Below are 23,318 nucleotides of genomic sequence, written 5' to 3'. Positions count from 1 at the left end.
ATAACAATTTTTTTAAATCTTGTTTTTTTCTAACTTGTCATATGTTAAGAAATTATGAAATAATGTTTTTTATTAAAATTATAATATTTAAATTTTATAATATATTAAAAGATGTGATATTTTATTTTTTAATAAAATTTGATTATACATAAAATTTATTATATATTTAGATATCTATTAAATAATATTTTATTTGTCTTCATATTTGGATTTAGTGTAGAACCACTATCAATCATAATATTTATTGGGTGGTGGAAAATCACTAAATCTTAAATTTAAAAAGTGATAATCTTTTCTTCTCGAAACGTGATTTTAAAAAGTGATATTCGATCGGCGGTAATGGATTATGTTTGTGTGAAAGTACGAACAAATGCTATTGGTGGCGTGCAGCAAACTACAATTATGAGTTCACAAAGCTTAAATAAATCGTTATTATATCAAATCATTGTGTCTGTTATGCTTTAATTAAGATTTAAGATTTAGTGCCATTTCTATTAAATATATTTTTTAGATTCTTTTAATGTACTTTTTTAGATAAAGGGAAAAAAAGAGACAAGAACAGAAATAGAAATATTGTTGCACCACTCTTTGGCCACGGGAACAAAAAAGAAGGCTATTAATCAATTCTAAATCAAAGCACTCTTTTTAAAGAGTGAATTAATTTTTATTTTTAAAATCACATATTATTCTTAATTTTTAAATTAAAATATTTTTAAATAAATTATGTATATATTTCTTATGATTTTATTTTATTTTAACTTATATTTTCAAATTTCATTTAAGATAATTATGCACATTATATGGGTTTAACATTTTTAAACTTTTTTTTTTTAATTTTTATTTTAACAGTACTTATATTACGCTGAAATGCTTACTAATTATAAATAAATCTAAAGCAATGAAATTTAATCCCCTAAAAGTATAAATTCGAAATCGAGAAAATTGAAGTTCCATTGGAAATTTGTTATACATTTTAAGAAAATTAATATTTCATTTGGAATATATATATATATATATATATATATATATATAATGCAGATGTTCAATCTTGTAAATATTTGTAGAAGAGAAAAATAATGGAATAAAATAAATAAAATTCTTCTCATTAATTTAAATTAATTTATGCTCTTTCATTTTAAAATTTTTTTAATTAACTTCTCTAAAATATAAAGTGTATATTTAATTTAAAATATAAGAATAATTTATTTATTTTATCTTCTTTTTTTTTTTCTATTATAAGCACTATGATTCATAATATAAAGTGTATATTTTTTTACAGTATCACCTAATTATGGATTATAAAATAATTAAGAATAATTGAAAAATACATTAAAATTAAACTATGATTCATAATTGAACATATTGATCAATTAACAAGAAGTTGTTGCAGGACAAAATAATGTGACTTGATGATGAAAATACGAGTCGTTCATGATTTCAACGTCAATGTTTGAATGGTGCAGGTTGCATTTCTAGTGACAAGTCACATTCTTTGTCCAAAGACATTGGTGATAAACCTTTTTCATTTAGTTTTTGGTAGAACTTAAGCAGGGCAACTTAGACACATGGAGAAGGAAAACTATTATCGTATAAAAGCTTTTAAAGAAGGGGTAAAGGCACCATGAAAGAAAAGGGTTAAAGGCGTGTTGGTTGAAGGCATCCTTTGTTTGTTGAGGTTCGATTTCCCCTCCTACGATAATTATGATGTCCCAAACAGCATGCTATATCGTTCATTTTTATCGTTATGCCAATCCATATTGTGCCTCAATTTTTAACTGGTCCCGGTAGCATAAAAAACCTGTCAGCTAGCAAAAATTATTGCAAAATATTGGACAGAGAACAAGATGTGAATGGTTGAGACCACATGGTCTCAGACCACCTAAAAATTTCTTGTCAGTTGGCATAACGCCTCCTCTAATTTAGCAATTGGTAAAGTTTAATCTAACAGCAATAACACGAAGTTTTTATAAGAAAAAAAATCTGATTTTTTTGGCCCCAACCTTTGTTCTAATTGGAATATTTGTCGAAGCTTTGGTTTGTTGATTAACACTCGGTACATAGATATTTATTGCACGATATCAAAATGCTGCCAAGAGTCAGAAACTCAATCCTCAGCGTGATAGTTTCTGTTTGAGCTCGGATCGATTATAGTTTATACCGTGATCTTTTTCGAGTCAAAGCTGAAGAAACATGACAACACTCTCCATCTTCAACAAGAATTGAATTGCAACCACAACCTTGGTAGGGAATACAAGCACAACCTTCTCAATATCAAATATGAAGTTGAATTGCAAAGCCGTGAATACAAAATTTGCTTAAACTTCACAGGCCTGCTCCAATTTATGTTCATGATAACTATATGCCTTGCTTCCAATTCAGGGAATTTTCTCACACACAAGTCTCAACTGACCCGACACTTTTCTGGAGGATACTCAGGCCAAAAATGGACCTCAATTCATTTTTTGAACACCGGAGACTATTCTCACCTTATGATGCAATCCACAAGAATTTTCATACAGGATAGAGTATAGAATATAATGGCAGGTTGCAAGAAACTAACAACTTAGAACATTGAGCTTTATAAAGGTGACACTAGGGTTCCCAAATCACAATGAAGACAAATACACAGGTGTTAGTGCACTCTTATAATAATTCAACAGGATCTGGTAAACAAGGTGATGACCAATGATGTATCGAACATAAAAATCAAGAATAAGCATGCACATGAAATTCTCTAGCAATTGGATAATCAAGCACTAAAGATCCACACACGATCCTTCAAGGCTTACCTTTTCCAAAGTAGAGCACATAATTTGAAATATTATGAATGATTGATTCCTGGATCTGGAAATGAGTCATATTCTAGCCTAGAACATGTCTGGTATTATTGGGAATGAAAATAATCCCTCTTCACGAATTTGAACAAAACAAGAATGATGTCATTTCAAGATTGGAATCGAGAGAGTTCTGTTAAAGATCTCATTTTTTAGAAATTTTTTCTTGTTTATCAGGGAGGACATTATCTGGAAGAATAAGCTCTGGAGGGATCTCACGAACAACACCCAGCATTGAGTCATACTCCTCATCTTTTCGTGCAAACTTCTTCCGGAGGACCTTCTCAAACTCAATTTCATCAAAGGGCTTCATATTTTCAGCTGCATGGACCTGTGCAAGATTAGTGTAGTTGGTGGCTGACTGGGAGATAAAAGTTATCTCTTCATCAGTAAGCTTTCTGAGGAACTTTGCCGGATTACCTGCCCAAACCTGCAAACATATGCAAGTTTATGATATGGATGATGGATGAAAGCATTTGAAGAATAGCAATCTAACTAAAACTGCAAATTTCTAGTCAATGCAAAAATTAGAGGCTAAATTAAGGAATGCTTTTCATCTTATGATAGATATTAATGAGAAAAGATTACCATATTTGAAATAAGAGAAATGCTATTTGTTGCAAACCTTTTTCCTCACTACTTAGTTCGTGAAGGCAGCAATACCCAGGGAATAATAATAATAATAATAATAATAATAATAAAACATCCTATTTCATAAAGGACAAAACTTAAGTGCAGTACTATAAGTCCTGTTGGTGCTGTTCTCCAATTAAAGTTGGAGTCTCATCTCAGTAATATGAGCAGACCTTTAATGATGTCTTTTATTATGTAGGTTATAGAGGTAAAACTCAGACTTTGATTGAAAAACAACAACAACAATACTTACGGTGTTACAACTAAGTTTTGTGCTTTCACAAAACACAACATAGTTAGTTTATTATGGTTGTTTCATATACCAACATAAAAATAATAGCCTTGTCCTACTAAATGAGGTAAGTTAAATGAATTACTTCAACGCAATAAGTTTTGTAAGAAATCAAATTCTCAAAATTATTATTAACTATATCTTTTAATAATTTCTTTCAAACTCCTTCTTGACCTCCCTCTACACCTTTTTAGAAGGCTACAAATCATGCAATTTACCTTTTTAAACTAGTCTTTCTAATGATTTTCTTGGCAAATGTTCAAACCACTTTAACTGATTTTGTCATTTTCTTCTTGATAAATGTCACATTCATATCTCTTCATATATAATTATTACATATCCTGTTCCTTTTCATATATTCATACTTCCATTTTAACATTTTCATTCTTTATACTTTCATTTTTGGCTCATGTTATCCCTTGAAAACCGAACATTCACTAAAACAAAAGATAACAGTGTCATAAAATAGTTCAACAAAATTTTTCTTCAACCTCAGTAGATATTTTGCGGTCACAACTTGCCTTGATGTCTCTCTTTATATTATCCACTCAATTTATCTTCTGTATGTAACATCATTAATTTTTCCATAACTTTGTAAAATTGATCACAAATATTTAACTTAGAAATTTGTGGTATGACATCTAATTTTTCCTCTAAATAATTTTTATCTTTTCTATATATATTACAATTTTAACCAAAAGAAAAGATAAAAATTATTTAGAGGAACTTTATCTTACTTTTACTCAAACAAAATTCTTGTAATTACAATGTTTATTTTGAAAGTTGAACTGTATAGTTAAACTCTCTTTTTTATTAATCAATAAGAACTATATTGTCCACAAATAACATACATTTAAAGATAATATTTTGGATGTCCTAGGTAAACACGTTCAAGACTAAATTAAATAAGTAAAGACTCAAACTTGAATCATGATATAAATCTATCCTTATAAAAAAGTTCATAATTCATCTTTGGAGGTTCTCTCACTTATAGTTATCTTATGATACATTTCTTGTATAACTTAGATATAAGTTACACAAACACCTTTCTTTTTAAAAGCCTATATAATAACATTTCTCTTGACATTTGACCATACATTGAGCAGTATTTTACAAAAATGGGTTCATGATACAACATTTTCCTTGTAAAAAAATCCACATACAATATTAAAGGATAAATTTTTTGGATCCCAGAATAGCTTCAGTCTTGCAATCTGTCCATCCATGTCTTAAATTCTACATTTGAGGTCATTTTAAAGGTTTTTTTTTTTGTGTAATTAAATGATGTTATGATAATTTCCAGATAAATTTATGGAGATAGAAGCCTTGTAGAATGGAAAATTGGAAAAGTATATTTTATTGAGTATGAATCCTGGAATAAACACACAAGCAGGCTGATAATTCATGCAGTTCAAATGCATCAAATGCTTTTAATTCATGAAATAAAGCAATTACCAGGACATTAGTTAGAAGTAACAGTTATGACAAGTGGTCTAAGATGATGGATTAGGGATTAGTTTAGAAGGGTACGAGTTTACATCCAGGGGAATCCCATAATCAATATTAGGTTTCTTCTTGTTGGAGGTTGTGCATAGAGATAGCAAGACAGCAGGCTTGCAAGATATGATCAAAGTTGGAACTGCATACATTTTAGTTTTGAAAGTCTTATTTATAAAAGGAAGCAGCCATAATAAAATTTATAAATAAAAGAAGGCATAATAAAAGGCTGAAAGAAAGAAAGAATATTGCCGACCAGTATTGTATTGCATCACTATAATTTCACAATAGGCACGGTAAAAATATATTAATAAGCCATAACTACACAAAATCCCATAAATAAATAAAAATCAACACAAAATTATAATTCATCCCCTGGACCTAGATTAGTAGTATTGTACGTTTCTCAATAATGGTAGTTAATCCTAGATCCCAAACAGAGACACCATCACCAGAACATGATCCTAATTCTCAGTTATTCAATGAATAGCCTAACAGTATACACAACTATAGACACAGACATACCTCCCCTGATGGAATTCTTGCATTCTGTCTCACGAGGGCTCCAGCAGCAACCATGGCATGTCTCTCAACAACGACACCATCAAGTAGTGTTGCACCCATGCCAACAAAGGCCTCATCCTCAACAGTGCAGCCATGTAAAACAGCACTATGACCTGTCCAGTGCAAAATTTAATCCTCATGAAGGGCAAAATGAAGCACTGTTCATGATCATGGTAGAAAATATTACTCACCAACAGTAACATTATCCCCAATTGTAGTAGGCAACACCTTCCCACTTAAATTAGACTTTGCAACATGCACCAGAGAGTTATCCTGTATGTTAGTTCCACTTCCAACACTGATGCTGTTCACATCACCTAAGCATAAAGCGAAGTTCAAACACTATTACCATGCATATATCTACAAAACATAGAAACTCAACCAAAATCCACCTTCAATTTACATGAGAAAATAAGAGATCAACGCAGCTTTGTTATATTAGGGCTTATTTGTTTCCCAGTTAGAAAATTAATTCTTGTAATTTCTAATGCAAAACATACGTTCCAATATAAATATACAGTTGAGATTAATTAATGCAGGTATCTTAATTACATTAACCATTCGAAATGAATCTAAACTTTACCCAACTCTAAACCAAATGGCACTTAAAAAGCACTATTGTTTAAAAGGTATTCCAAAAATTGATCTCATTAGTTTCTAAACCATTGAATAAAGGGAAAGAAAGATCATATATACCTCTCAAGACACATCCATACCAAATGGATGATCCTCTACCAATTTGAACATCACCAATGACAGAAGCACTTGGGGCAACAAATGCATCCTTATCAACAGCAGGAGCTTTATCAAATATGTTCATCAAAGTTCGATGCCTAGACACTACACATAATAGAAATTACCAAATATTAATGATTATTTGACATATATATTTAAGATATACATAGAACTAATTATTTTCCAAAGTTTGTGATAGAAAAAATGTGAATGGAAAGAACTAACGCTGTTCTTGGAAGTAGTAGCTGCCCTGAAGGCGGGAACCGAGGCGATCAATGGCTTGACCCGTTTCTCGAATCCAAAATCCAACAGTGTATATGGCTCGGCCTAGGGTTCCCATTTTCCGATTTCACAAATTGGGTGCGTGATTTGATGGAATCGAAGATGCAATTGCAATTGTAAGACACACTGCGACTCAGCCAGAAACGTTGTATGCTATAGTGGAGTGGCATAGGTTAGTATATCCGATTATTCCAAAGGGCAATTTGGGGTTTACACTTTTTTCTGTCTCAATTTACTGGATCATAATTCATACAGGAAAGCCTGCGTTAGCTTTATTACATTTTTTTTTTCCATATGAGCTTATCCAATTCTTTGTTCTTATAACTAATTTATCTGGATTTTGTTTTTTATCCTTATAATTTTATTTTGTGTAAGTTTTAGTTTTATTAGTTTAATTTAGTCTACGTTTTGATCTTTATGATTTACTGAACATAAGTTTTGATTATTACTTTTTGAAGGGTACTTGTCCTGACATTTTGCTTATAATTAGGGATCAAAAATCAAAATTTTGAAATATAAAAATTAATGGTTTTTAATTTCAGTTTGTGTTGAATTTAAGTGTAAATTATAATTTTTTATTGAAAATCTATTTATTTATTTTTATACCTTCAATGTAATAAATAATTTTAAACATAAATATTGAGAAATTTTAAAGCACTAAGCTCATAAATTAATTAATCAGAATCTGTTTTACTTAATTAATAGTCTCAAATTTAACTTAATGAGAATATAGTTGTTCTAATTTATTTTCTAAAAACAACTTTGTCATTTACAATAATTTTATTTGACTCAAGTAAAAGTAATCAAACACTTAATACGATGTCTAAATACCATTGCTTTTATAAAATGTTCTGTATTTTTAAGGCCAAGTCCAAGTGTCTAAGTTTTTCTTAGGGGGTTGGGAGAATTATTAATAGTTAAAGTTGTTAAAAATTCGTTGATGCATAATTATACTTACGGACAGAAAGTAAAAAAGGAATATTATAAAAAAAGAAGAAGATAAGTTTAACAGTTTATTAATAATGCTAATGAAAGAAAAGAATATATTTAGGTTTTGTCTTTTCAGGGAGAGAAAATAATAAAAACAGGAATACTATAAAAAAGAAAAGAAAAACACATTTATAAACTATGATTTCAAATGAAGATGTCACAACTAAGTTACTTAAGTATGACTATACACGTGTAGAAACTATATTGTTAGCGTTAATCTTAATATTACTACCGGCGAGAAATATCTTGCGTGCATATAATCATTGCAATTTTGAGCACATCATCAACCTCTTAATTTAATAATTTTCTATTCCATTTAATTAGATTGTGTGCTTATGGCTGTTCCATTATTTGCTTAATTTTGTGTCCCTAACAATTATTGGTTTCTTATTTCAGCATTTTATGGCCCTGTCTCTTTATTTAAGGAACCTTTTCCAAAATTCAAAATTTTGGCTATAGGTCTTGAAAATTTGGATTGGACATTTCTAGATATGTTAAGTTTGCTAGCGTCATAAAATAATTTTATTTTCCTCAAATTAAAACAAAATTAGGAGTGGTATGAAAATGTGAAACTTTTAGCACAACACAGTAGCATAAGCAACAAGTTGGGAAGTAAACAGCGTCAATTCAATCAGTGACAGTGATCTGCAGCCAGCTAGATCATTGGGTTATTACAATAACTACCCAACACCAGTAAACAAAATCACAGCTTAGTTTAAGTGTGTTTGGACTTTTGTTAAGAAGGAGAGTTATATACATTTATCAAAAAACAACTAATTATTATCTTCTAATCCTATTTATATACTTGAAAATTTGGGCTAACAAAGGGTCAACACACTTTTAAGTTGTCAATCAAAACTTGACTCTCTTTTATAATAAAGAAATGCTAAAAACACCTTTTTATTGTATTTTGTGTTATTTTTTAAGAAATCGAAGCACTCGTTTTATAAATTAATTATCTTTTAAAAATTGTATTGAAGATTACGTTTATGTAAGTAGCATTCTTCGTGGTAATAAAAACAAATGCAGGAAATTAAGTAACGGGTTCAAATTTTCTAATAGCAATGATCTTTAAACATGGCCAGCTCATCTCTTGAAGCCAAGAACATCTTCCACGTCTCTATCTCCCAGCACGCAAGTCTTTGCATTATAAACTTTATACAAATGCTCATGAAATTGCTCTAAATTTTCTCCACAAATGAGTGAAAGAACTTTGATTCCAATATTCTTCTTCTGGGCTTTCCTCACGATCATCACACCGACACTAATTCTTTTGGCAGAAAATTCAAAAGCCCACTTTGAGTCTAATGGTAACAATCATTAAGGGACTGTTAATTTTCCTCAGGAATTATCTAATATATTTGTTTTTTTTTTTTTTTTTATCATCAGGACTTTGTAAATTTCTTTTTGTTGTTCTCTCTTCATATCCAACCTTGTAGGAAATTCAACCGATGTAATGAAGGCCAGAAGAATAATGGCGGGTTGCATTCAAAATGGTATTAGAAGATCGCCGCCGCCACCAGCCATGACGGTGGTAAATGCAGCAACGACGCCAATAACATCACCGGAAAGTAATAGAAGTGTTACTCATATGACTTCATTTCATAATCATTCTCTTAGAAGGAACAGAACAAATCATGGGTACACGTTGTTGTCTCCTACAGCGAACGAATATTAGATAGACAAGTAGTAATCGATGATCATGCTCATGGGATGCCCTCTCAAGAAACAATGAATTGATCAGAAAATAATATTCTCGTAATTGTAAATTTTCGTTTGTGTTGATGCCTCGAGTTTAAATTGATTACTATAGATTGTTTAGTATATTTCATCGTTGTGTTAACATGTAGAAAAGGAGAAACACACCTCGTTCCAAAGTAATTTCATGGCAAAAAGTATTCTACCATTTTAACTAAGCCAGCGTCGAAATTAATGGTATAACTAATTGATATATTTTGGAAAAGTTATCCCATAAACATTTTCACAAAGGAAGGGGATAAACTAAAGAGGATTGGAGAAAAAGTATCAATAACTATCCCCTTCAGAATGTTTTAAATTAGTAAAAGGAATAAAAATTCAACGCATTTATTTATTGGAACTTTTTTATCATTTTTAATTATAGAAAATATGCCATAACCTTTATACACATTTAAAAAAAAATTAGTTGGATAGCTAATTTAAAATCTGTTTTTATTAAAACATTACTGAATTATCTTTTATCCTCACAGGATAATTTATAAATTAAAAAATATAAATAATATTTTTATTTATAATTAAAGTTATTTTTTATTTATAATAAGAGGGTAAAACATTAAAAAATTGCATAAAGATAAGAATAAGGTAAAAAGGTTAATATTATATTAATTTTTAAATGTAAGTAAGGAGGGCCAAGACAGAGTCTTCACTTTTTTGGTCATTGAACAGACACAGCTCTTTTTGGTGTGAAGGGGTCAGACAGAGTTCGACGACCTACGATATACAATACCCATCGCATCTGCTGGAAGAGGATTGCTTTTTGCAATATTTTATATTTTACAAATTATATACATACATATATATATATATATATAACATTGACATTCTTTCGAAAATAAGTTTCTACATTTAAGATTTTATACTTTCAAAAATTAATTTTTAGAATTAAATTTTTGCACTCTTTTGAAATAAATTTCTTGAATTATTAACCGTTTGAAAAAGATTAATTCCTGAAATTAGAACTCTATACCTCTAAGCATATGTTTCTAGACACCTCAAAAAATTATATTCTAGAATTATTAATTATTTTTAAAAATAGGTTTATAAAAGGATGTATTGGTTAAAGATTTCATAGAATTTAAAAAAAAATTAAATAAAAAAATGTTGATATTTAATCAAGATTTTATGTTACTTAAAAATAATCAAGTGGTATTCAATTTGGATTTTTAAAATCTATTAAAATCTATTAGTATTCATTTAAAACTTTTTACAACTTAAAAATAATCGTTTGGTATTAAAAAATATAAACATTTTAAATGATTGTTATATTAGAGAGATTTTGAAGGACTTTTTAGTGGTATCTATAAATACTAAATTCATAAAACAATCAGATTTTGGAAGATTATTTGAAGTGACTTTTCAAGTACTTTAAGAATTTATAAGTGAGTTTTTCATCTCTTTTATTTCTATAATTTTGTTTTCTCCATTTTTTTCTCTGCTAATAATATTGCACTATTACCCATATATAATATTGTACTACTGTTCTCATTTTGTTCCCTTATTTAGTGAAAACGTAAATGACAGTGTCATTGACTTGTTTTATTTAGTTGAATTTGTTCCTCAGATATAAAACACAGAAAATACTTGAAGTTTTAACTTAAAATTTTAACTTTTAAGTAGTAATTTTTTTTATAACACGCGTAAAAAAAAGGTGAAAGTTGAAATTAATATCATAATTTTTACAATCAACTGTATATCTTCAAATAGTTAACTAACACCTTTAACATTTAAGTTTGAGATATTTGTCTATACCATATAGTATTTTTTTAATTGAATAAATGGATATTTAAATATGTAAAATATAGAAATAATATATATATATATATATATATATATATATATAGCAGTTAAGTCTTTTATGGGGCTATAGTATTGTTTTTAATTATATAAGTACTTATTAGGTAATATATAAATTTAACAAGTATCCTTATCCATAATTATTTATATAATTAGTTTCTAACATATGTTATTTTAGTAATTCAAATGGGAGATTCCCAAAAATTAATAAAGGAAAGGGAAAAGAGAAAGAAAACTATGAAACTTAGACCAAGGAAGATAGTGGATGCTATAAAAAGTAGACTGTGTGATGCTATAAATGTGGAGAGAGTCATTCTTTCTCGTCTCAATGCTAAAATTAAATTTTTTAAAATGTATAATAATTACTTGAGTCAAATGAAGTAGTTTAAAAAATAATATAACAATATATCAACACTTATGCACAACAACTCTACCTTTGAGTGGAACCCAATTACAAAGACATTCATCGCTAGTGATGAAGTATGGAAAGAGTACTTAAATTTGAGATTAATTCGTAATCTTTTAAATATATTAATAGTTTATAAGTTTAGTGCATTACATTATTTTCAATATATTAATAATGAATTTTTTTTCTAGTCTCACCCAAATCACAAAGATCTTTGAAAAAAAGTATGGTTAATTATGAGGATTTTAAGATTGTCGTTGAGGGTGGAACTGTTAGTGGACACACTTCTATGTCACTAGACCTTGATGATATTGATTTTACACCTTTTGGAAAAGAAAATATTGATTGGGATGGAAAACTTTTCATATAATTTTAACAATGATATATTCATAGCACCAGATCACTATGAATCACCTTACTAGCATTCATCATCTCGCCTAAGCATTTCACCACTTCAACCCCTTTTAGCCGCTTGTAATTTTAATTTGGAGTTCATTTACGTTCTTAGTAGGTGTGAGAGTTCGGCTCACAATTCTAAGCTACTAAATGATATTATAACAAGGAGGAATGAACTTAAAGTAGCTCAAGGTGAGTGTTTATTTTTTAAATAATAATAATAATAATAATAATAATAATAATAATAATAATAATTATTATTATTATTATTATTATTATTATTATTATTATACTAATATTGTATATTGCATATATAATTAGGTAAATATTTCTTGGTGGACTGTGGATTTCCTAGTTGACGCCAATTTTTAGCTTTATTTTGATATGTAAGATATCATTTACAAGATTTTACAAGTCAGGGTAATAACCCCTGGAAATGAGAAAGAATTGTTCAATCTTCGTCATGCGTCTTTAAAAAATGTGATTGAGAGAATATTTAGTATTTTAAAATCAAGGTTCACATTTTTTAAGTCAACACCTCCATTTTTATTTAAGACACAAGTATAACTTGTGTTAGCATGTGCAACATTACATAACTTTCTTCACAAAAATTGTTGTTCTGATGAATTTTTAATTAAACCGATGGACAAACCTTCATCTTCAACATTACCAGTTAATGAAGATCATAATTTTGAGCCTATTATTCAAACCCAGGAGTAAGAGCGAAAAGACGCTAATGCTTGAGAACTAGTATATATATAAATATGTGGGTAAATATTATTTAGGAGGACATGATATTACAAAGAATTATTATTATTTATCTAGACATTGTTGTTTTTTATTAATTTTTATCTTTGACTCTTTTTAAATTTAAATGTATGAAAAAATCTTGAACTCTTTATGTTAAAAATTCACGAAATCGTTCAAAGTTCACAAAGTTCTGTAAAATCTATTAAAATCTTAGCTTAAACGTTTGGCAGAATCTATTAAAATTTTGATTTTAAAGTCTTGCAGAATCTTGTAAAGTCTTTTAAAATTCGCATGAATTTTTTCAACTAAAAATGTTCTTTAAAATCTTAATTCAATACACTCTCCTAAAATTAGAATTATATACTTTCAAAAATAAATTTTCAGAATTAAAATTTTACACTTTTAAAAATTAATTTATGAAATTATTAATTGTTTTCTAAAATAATTTTTTGAAATAAAGATTCTATACTTTCAAAAATTAATTTCTGAAAATAAAAAATATATATTAGTGAAGATTTTTTTTATTATCACAAAGGATTTTTTCAAAAAAAATTACAAATATTTCTAGCAGTGTGAAGAAAACTATAAAAAAAATAAAGACTTGTTTGTTTTTTCTTTTTAAACATAGTTTTTTGTTTTTAAAAATAAAAAATAGAAGAATTTGTTTGTTATTATAAGTTTTAAGAATTATTTTTAAAAATATTTTTCATTTTTTAAAACTGAAAAAAAGAATTATTAATTATTTTATTTTTCTGTTTCTCTTTTTAAAATTAATAAATGTTTAATTAAAAATAATTTTAAAAACAAAATTATCAAAAAAAAATATATTTTTTAAAATAATTTTATAATTTTTTTAAAATATAATTTTTAAAAATTAAAAATCAAACAAGTCCTACCTACCAGAATAAAACTATAAATAAAAGGAGCGTTAGAAAAATTGATCTATTTAGCCAAACCATCAGCAGGTCCATTGGTATTAGATAAATAGAAACATTTTTTTCTAGTGTGAACAAATATAGAAGAAAATAAATATTTTATTTTTCTTTTACAAAATATACAATATGTTTTATTAATTTAAAATTTTCTTTTAATTTATTTTTTAAATAATTTGTATCAATTTTTTGTTTAAATTATATATATATATATATATATATATATATATATTATAACATTACTCATTAAACTTATCTTTTTTTCTCTATTTTTCTTCTTCTATCTAAAAATATATATCTAACAAATATGAAAATTTATTTTTAAAAAAATTATATTTTGTTTAGAAATTTCATGATTGATAATTACATATTGATTTATATAATAAAAAATTATGCTAAAATAAGTTTAAAATAATTTACAAATACAATCATAAATTTAACTTAAATTAGAGTAAATATTGGTCATGTAAAAAAGTATTATAACTTTTATATCACTTTTATTAATATGCAAAATAGATACTGTAGTTTCAAAAAAATTAGTTTTTATAATATTTTAAAAAATATTTATGAAAAATTATTAAGTAAAAAAACAATATGCCTATGTGAAAATATTAAAAAATATTACAACATCTTTTTGAGTAATTAAATTTTTTTTATTATAATGTAATATTTATACATATAAGTGTGTTCAATTTTATTCTTACGAATTTTAAATGTTTTAATTATGGTTAAATTATTTCACTAAAATAAAATATTTTTAAAATATTAAAATTAAAATCTAGTCAAATAAAGCATTCATAAATTTTCAGGTTTACCTAACTATCAATGTTAAAAATAATCATCTATAACATATTATTTAAATATATAAATAAATTAAATTATTTAATTTAAAAAGTATGCATGAGAATTATATTATAAAACCTAATAAGGTAAAATTATAAGAAATTTTTTTATTACTCACATAAAAAGAGACAATGAAATTTCTAGGAAAAAAAAAAGACAGTGAAATAGTTTATAATAATAATTAAATTTATTCAAAGAAAAATATTTATTTTATATTTTGATAAAATTTAATCATATCAATCTAATTTATTAATGTATATTTTTTTATTGCGTGCTAAAAGGAATTAAATAATTTGTTATGTTTTTAATTGCTTAAACATAAATATTGAATATTTTTAGTATTTCATTTTAAATAAAAAATATTTTTTTCTCAACCAATACATTTGATTTATAGGATAATAAAAAATATTAAAAAATATTTATTTTACATTTGATTTAAGGTTATACCCTTTAAAATTCAATAAAATTTTACTTAATATATTTTCTTCTTTATTTTGAAAATTTCTTATTTATATAACAACATAATTAATTCTAAATAATTTATGTAATTAAATTAGTAGCATGTGCAATGCACAAATATTTTAGTTTAAAATATAATTATTTTTCAATAATTAAAGAATAACTTTTTTATTAATTTTTATAAATGCTTATATATATATAATCATTTGTAATAATATTTTAAAAAAATATTGACAAAATTATTGTTTTTATTCTCTAAGTTTATTTTGATTCATTTTAGTTTTTTAACTTTTAAAAATATTTTAAATAAGATATTTTTATTTAAAACAATAATTTTGTTAATATTTTTTATGCCACATGTATTGTTTTGCATTATTTGTCGCCTTTTTTCTTAGATTGTGTATTGTTTATCTTTTTTTTTCTCTCTAAAATTTGTGAATCACTTTCTTCCTTAACTTTGTGCAATGTTCTATTTTAACATTTTATTTTTCATATATTACTTTTGTATTAATGACAACGGCAGGTACTACATCTACTTAGTACTACAAGCACAAAATTCTTGTTTGATATTGAATTTTATTACCAAAACCTTTTTCAAAAGGATATCTTTGGGGCAATTGGTTGGAATTTTCTTGTAAAAACCATGAATGTCCTTGAAGAGGTTTATAGAATTGCAAGAGCTCAAATTATCTTTATGTTTGCTCTTACAATTTTTTATGACTACTAGACTCACAAGACTTACAATATGATTTGTAGTGATGTATTCATTAGCTTTCTTTACAAGTGAAATCAAGTTCGATGAAGAGATCAAATATGGGATGACAAGTGACCCTTAGCCTAGAGCAACAATTTGTTCCATTGTCCCACGTTGTTGTTTTTAGGTAAGCATGTTGGCAATGAAGTATATCATAAAAACAATATTATCATAATAACTAATATTAACAGTGAAGGAGGTTTTGAACTCAAACAAGACAAAGCTATCATGGATATGACATAAGGAACAGGGAGAATGCAAAGACCAATAAATATAAAAGGACAAGCAACTATCCGTGTGAAAGTTTTGTTTCAAGTTTCACTGTGCTTGCAAAGTTATCATAACTTCAAGTTTTGAATCTACGTATGAATAAACTTTATGACGCTTTGCCAAATACATTTTCAAAGAACATATTTTTTCTAAATCGTAGTGCCAAATCGATTGTGAATACCATTTTTTTTCTTTTCCACGATTACTCTCAAAATTTTATACTTTTATTTTTCAAAAAATATATATATAAAATTTTGAAAAAAGAGATTTAGCCTCAGAAATGGAAATCCTGCATCAGACAGACTTACACTCAGCTCATAGAGTAAACTCCATGCATAAAAAGAGAAAGGTTCAAAAGATTGTCTTCATGTAAAACCCTAAGATGAGAAGAACGAAATCCATATAAATACACAAGTAAGGGATTTGAGAAGGGGAGAGACGAAAATTTTAAGAGCGGCCAATTATTTTTTTTAAAAAAAATTATAAGAGAGATCTGAGAGAAAGGAGGAAGAAGAGATTAGAAATAAAAGAAGAAAATTCATTACCGGCTCCAGGTATTTCTTTCTCGCTTTATTACTTTATTCGTCGTTGAATATCTTTGAAGAACAACGAGTGATAAAAATAAAATGTTTTCAAAAGAGCTGCTGGGTAAATGAGAGATAGAAGAGAAATATTGAAATCAAATTGTGAAACCATTGTTATTACTTTTGCTATACATTTTAATAATATAATATGATGCTATTTGAAAACATTGATTTGAAAAGGGCCTGAAGTCTAGAACACGAAACTGCTACCTACTCACGAGGTGCCAGACTTCCATCAACTTTTCACTTTTTTTTTTGTTTTTTTGTTATTTTTTATATATATTCTTTTAAAATTTTCTAACGTGAAAGTTTTGTTCCAATCCGATTCCGATTACCTTTGCAACATATGTCTCGGCTTTTACTTTCGTTTCATTTACGTCTTTTATCTTAAATGTTTTATTTTTATTTTTTCTTTTTCTTTTTTTTCTTCTTTCTTTTTTTACTTTTGGATTTTTAAGTTTTGTTTCACGATTTTTTTTAATCCTTTTGTTAAAAGAGTGAACATTATTATTTTTATTATTCCTATCCCAGATTATATTCTAGTGATATAGTTTATCATAAATAATATATTTTATTTGTTGATTTTATTTTATTTTATTATTACCTTTTTATTAATTTTCTTAGTTTTATTTTATTCTAATATTAACAATAAAATTTTCTTTAATTTTCTTTTATATTATCTCATTATTTTTTGCTTTAGTTATTATGTTAGTCACTTATCATTTAAAATTGTTATTATTATTATTATTATTATGGTTGTTGTTGTATATTTATAAAATATAGATAATGATTTAATTTATATTTATAGTTTATCTTTTTACATTATATTTTTTATTTTTTATTTTTTAATTAAAAAATAATAATATAATTGCATCAATTTATAATACTAACGTATAGTTTCTCTATCGTCATGTATTATAAATTGATAAAGTCTATGTGTGCCTACGTTACCAAGACTTTATGCAATATTAATTTATCATGTATTGTCTTAAATTAATTAGTTAATCACTCTAATAATAAATCAAAGTATATTTTTCTTTCTAATTACTAACTTACTTACGAATCAATCAACTAATTTAAATCTAAATTGTTTTATTAATAAAACAATTTATAATGCTAATGTGTAGCGACTCTACCCTCATGCATTGTAAATTGTTAGAACCTATGTGTACCTACGTTTCCTTAGGTTCTATACAATATAAATTTATCAAACAAAGTTTTATTTATTTCTTATTAAATAATTTTTAATCAATTCAAATATATATTTACTCCTTTCATCAAATAAGATTGATTTCAAATTTTAAAATTTCTTAAGTCATATTTCTAATTCTGATCAATTAAATAACTAAACATCTCTTTGCTTATTTATAAAAAAATTTACACCATCGATGTGTAATTTACATTACCTTCAATTATTCAATAAATTATAAGAGATTTATGTATAGCTTACGATATCTTAAATTCTCTTTCAACGTTAATTATAATCAAAATTTAAATTTAAATACCTGATTTACGAATAAAATATTTTTAATGATTTGCAATATAGTTGTGTGATCTTCCTTCACTTTCTGTATTGTTTCTCGTAGGATACATGTATAACTGCGTTATCTTGTATTCTAAATATTATAATTTTACAAAATAATTTTAATTTCAAAATAAATTTTCTTTTACTAAACTTAATTTTAATCAACTAATTTCATAACTTTTTAGATAGAACTACGTGACTTTGAGTTCTCCATTGCACCTGGGAATACGTAGGAGCGGGAACCGAACTCGTCAAGTCAAAATAAATTTTAAAATTACCCAAATAATATTTTAATAAATAGTATTTCTTCTTCTAAAATAAAATAATTAATGTTTGGGGGTTAAATAAATATTTTTTAAAATTAGAATGAATTTTCACAATTAATTTTAGGTAACCATTTTTAAACGGACGTTGTAGGGTGCTAATACCTTCCCTACACGTAAATGACTCCCGAACTCATTTTTGGTTTCAAATATCGTATTATATTTAAGTTTTTTCCAAGATTTTTTCTTAAAATAAACTTTGGTGGTGACTCCTCTGATATTTTTGAAAACGTTTTTCGCCGTACTGTTACGACCGCCCAGTTGCGACATCGATTAAAAAGTTTTTTTTTTTCTAAATATTTTTTCATCTAAAAAAAATGAACATTGCACAAATTTAAGAAAGAAGACAATGAATAATATAAAACAATATACATGACAAAAAAAGATAAAAAATTAACTAAGTTAATATTTTTAATGGAAAAGAATTTATTTAAAATATTTATAATAGTTGGAGAACTAAAATAAATCAAAATAAACTTGAAGGATAAAATCAAATTTAAATCTTAAGTTAGAGGACAAAAATATTAATTTTTGCAAAAATATTTTAACTCAACTTTATAACTACGATGTATAAGATAAAAAAAAGAGCGAACTTTTATAAATGTAAACATGAGTATTTATAAAAAAAAAATTAGAATTTTATACAATATAATACTAAAAAGATGAAGTAACAAATTTTATCCAAAAATTTAGATTAAAATTGACCAAAAAAAAGTAAAAATTAAACAAAATATAGTAAAAGTAAATATCGACCTCTCTCACATCCCTACTACCGCTGCCCAAACTCTTAAACCCACTTATTTTCTCCCCCATTATCTATTCCTTTCTCTTCCTCTGGCCATTATCTTCAACTACAAATAATCATATTCTTCTCCTTCAACCCACATTCCCAACAATGAAAGAATGCATTACTCTCCATATTCCTTCCTCAACCCACCCTTCACATACCACACTTGTAGAAACTCATTCCTCTCAACTCATCACTCTGACCATAAAAACTCTTATCCCTCAACCCATTATCTTCAATTATGAAAAGTTTTCCTCCCTAACCCATCACAACCATGATTTCCATTAAATTTAACTCCATTCCTTTTATAGCCTCTCTCTTTAAAAAAAATAAAATTCATTTTATAATCTAAGAAAACACAATCCTTTAAAACTAAATATTTTTTTTATTTTTAGACATTTTTGTCCTTATTACTTTTTTTTAAAAAAATAAAAATTTATTTTTTATTTAAAAATTTTATTTTGTTCTTTTCTGTAATAAGTGGTCTAAATTATTACACCAAGTAATAAAAATTATTTATTTATTTATTTTTAATATATTTTAATTATAAATATTTTATTTTTATTTTTTAAATATGGTTCTTTTAATTCGATTGCTTATTATAAATAATAATAATAATAATAATAATAATAATAATCATAATAATAATAATAATTTTTTTGTAAATATATTTTATTTTGTCACAATAATAATTATTCACTATAATTAAACTGACTCACACTCTTGCATTAATTATATTTTGATATTCTCATTTTTTCTTTTCTTTTCTTTCAAATTTCATTTAATTAATGATTTTAACATTAATTTGTTTTTTTAATCATATTATATTTGAGTTGTATTTTTATTTATAAAATTTATCCTATTCTAACATTAATAATAAATTTTTCTATAATTTTTTATATTATTTTATTATTTATATTTTAATTATTATGTTGATTATTTTTCTTTAAAATTATTATTTTTTATTTTATTTATTATATTTTTATAGAATATTGATGTGATTTAATTTTATGTTTATGATTTATTTTTTTATTTCATGAATAGTAAATTATTTTTTTTATAATAAATGAATAAATAATAATATAATTGTATTAATTTATAATACTAATATATAATTTATTTATCATTATTTATTATAAATTGATAAAACTTATATGTACATGCTTTATTTATGTAATATTAATTTATTATATGTTATCTTTATTTAATTAGATAATTATTTTAATAATTAATCAAAATATGTTCTCTTTATATTTACTAATTTATTAATTAATTAACTAATTAAATAAAATTATTTTATTAATATAATAATTTATAATATTAATGTGTAGAGACTTTTTTCTATGCGTTATAAATTATCAAAATTTATGTATACCAAAAGTTTTATACACTATTAATATATTAAAAATTTAAATTTATCTTCTGAAATTAATTAATTACATAATTATTTTTCTTTAATTAAAACTTATCATCTAAAATATTATTCTATTTAAATTATTAAATAATGTAAATTATTATGACTCAATCATATTTATCTCTGATTATATATATATATATATATATATATCATTAATTTAAGTATATTTCTTATAATTTTTATTTTCATAATTAATTAAAAATATATTTTCTCAAATATTTCTCTATTTCTATTATAAAAAGAATTTATTTATCTACTTATTAATTAATATAATTAAAATCTTTTCATCGTATCAATGCAACAATTTGTAGTATTATTATGTAATATTTTTACTTTTATATACTTTAAATCATTAAAACTTTTGTATACTAACGTTATTTTGAGTCTTATGCAATATAAATTTATCAAATAATATTTTAATCTTTTTATTGAATAATTATTTTTATTGATTAATTTAAATATATTTAATCCTTTCAATAAATAAAATTAATTTTATATTTTACATTTTCTTAAGTCATATTTCTAACTTTAATAAATTAAATAACTAAATATTTAATTACTAAATTTTATTTTTTTATTTTATTATACAAACTTTTACAACATTAATGAATAATTTACATCGCTTGTCTAATAAATTATAAGAAATTTATATGTATATTATACGCTATCTTAAATTCTATTTTAATATTAATCTTTAAATTTAATTATAAATTTAAATATTTATTTACAAATAAAAATATTTTTCTTCTTTTACCTTATATATTATTTATAATATAATACATGTATAATTACGTTATCTTATATTCTAAATGTTATAATTTTATGAAAACTTCAAAATAAACTTTCTTTACTAAACTTAATTTTAATCAACCAATTTTATAATTTTGATAATGAAACTACCTAATTTTGTGTTCCCCGTTGTACCTATAAATATGTAAAAGTATCAGTCAAGTTAAAATAAATTTTTATTTTTTAAGATATTAATTAATATTTCAGTAAATAAATTTATTTAAAAATAAAACTAGAAATAATTATTGTGTAAGAGTTAAATAAATATTTAAATAGATGTTGTAGTATACTAATACTTTTTTTACATATAAACCTATTTTTTTTAAGATTATATTATTTTATAAATTATTTAATTTTTTTAATAAATTTTGGTGATAACTCCTTGAATTTTTAGAAAATATTTTAGATCTAAACAATATTTTTTTAAAAACAGTTTGCCGTTATGTTATGACTTGTGACAAATTAAAAGTATTGCATAAAATAAAAATTTCAGATATTTTTATTAATTATAAAAACTTTAAATATAATTTATCTTATCAAAGTTTTAAATTGAATAAAAAATAAAAATAAGCCCCACCCGTATACACTCTTGCCACACAATGGCAGACAAGCATGAAAGCACTAATCGAGTATTAATTAATATTATTATTATAAAATGGCCGACAAAGTACGCAGAAGTTACTGGAATCGGTGATGCTGTCATCTAAACAACTCAAGAGAAAAACATCTTAGGGTACATACATTCTCTATCACACATCTTTTAATATATTTTTAATTATTAATTATAATTTATTAATAATTAAAAATATATATTCAAATTTAAAACTACATATAAAACTGAAATTATTTTTTATTAATTGATATTTGTGTTAGGTAGTAGTTTTATATTTTAAAACTACATATAATTTTGTTTCTTATATAAAAATATGAAATAAACAATCAAAATAAAAATGAACAAACCTTACGATTAATTTTTAAAATTAGAAACATCATTAAATTAGTTTTTAATATTTTAAATTAAATTTATTAATCTTCGACTTTATTAAATATTGGTGTTAACTTTTATTAAAGTGTAAAGTAAGTGACAGTTGAGATAAATATTATATCGTACTTTTAGTATATAAACTCCAAATTAATTTCAATCGTTGTAAAATAATATTATTTTAATCACATAAAATTATTCTACGCATCGTTTAACTAAAATTAAAATCATTGTAAAAAATTATTAGTTAAATTTATGTGTCTTAACATTTCACAAAGTAAAAACTTAACAACCTCTCACAATTTCATAAATTTATATGATAATAAAAATTATTAACATTACATAAAAATAAAAAATAAAAATCTACATGAGAAAAAAATAAAAAAAGTTTCTCCAAATGAGGAGAAATATTTTTGTCCAGACCTAAATAAATAAATAATTTATTTTTCTTATTCTTCTTTTATGTCAACGAGTAAAGTATACAATTTCGATCTTATCTTCGTCCTCTTTATGTCTTTTCATTTTAATTTCCCATAACAAGGGGAGAAAAAGCACTGGTAGTTATTTAATTTATTAACGTGATATCCAATTTTCTCCTTATTATTTTGACGTAATAATACTTTTTTAAAATAAAATTATTTTCTTTTCATGATGGCTTCTATTTTTATCTCGTACGGGTCACAGTTGGCATTTACATGTAATTACTAGTAATTTCTAATTTC

General features: G+C 24.7%; 1 protein-coding gene across 2 annotated transcripts; it reads right to left on the bottom strand.

The window, feature by feature from the left end:
* Nucleotides 1–2,532: 2,532 nt before the first annotated feature.
* LOC113846982 (gamma carbonic anhydrase 1, mitochondrial) lies at nucleotides 2,533–6,987 on the bottom strand. 2 transcript variants are annotated; one of them, XM_027475786.1, is made up of 5 exons: nucleotides 6,781–6,987; nucleotides 6,517–6,660; nucleotides 6,012–6,137; nucleotides 5,782–5,933; nucleotides 2,533–3,264 (listed from the first exon to the last, which is right to left on the bottom strand). In XM_027475786.1, the coding sequence occupies exons 1-5, from the start codon at nucleotides 6,893–6,895 to the stop codon at nucleotides 2,980–2,982; spliced, it is 822 nt and encodes a 273-aa protein (XP_027331587.1). In that variant the 5' UTR covers nucleotides 6,896–6,987; the 3' UTR covers nucleotides 2,533–2,979. The 2 variants fall into 2 exon arrangements, with proteins under 2 accessions (XP_027331587.1, XP_027331586.1); XM_027475785.1 differs by having other exon boundaries at nucleotides 6,484–6,660; nucleotides 6,781–6,979.
* Between the last annotated feature and the right edge of the window lie 16,331 nt (nucleotides 6,988–23,318).

This window comes from Abrus precatorius, unplaced genomic scaffold (genome assembly GCF_003935025.1).
Source record: "Abrus precatorius isolate BTA unplaced genomic scaffold, Abrus_2018 Scaffold8, whole genome shotgun sequence".
NCBI classification, from domain to species: Eukaryota; Viridiplantae; Streptophyta; class Magnoliopsida; order Fabales; family Fabaceae; genus Abrus; species Abrus precatorius.
Note: the sequence above shows the minus strand (reverse complement) of the source record. Positions and strands in the feature narration are given on the sequence as shown.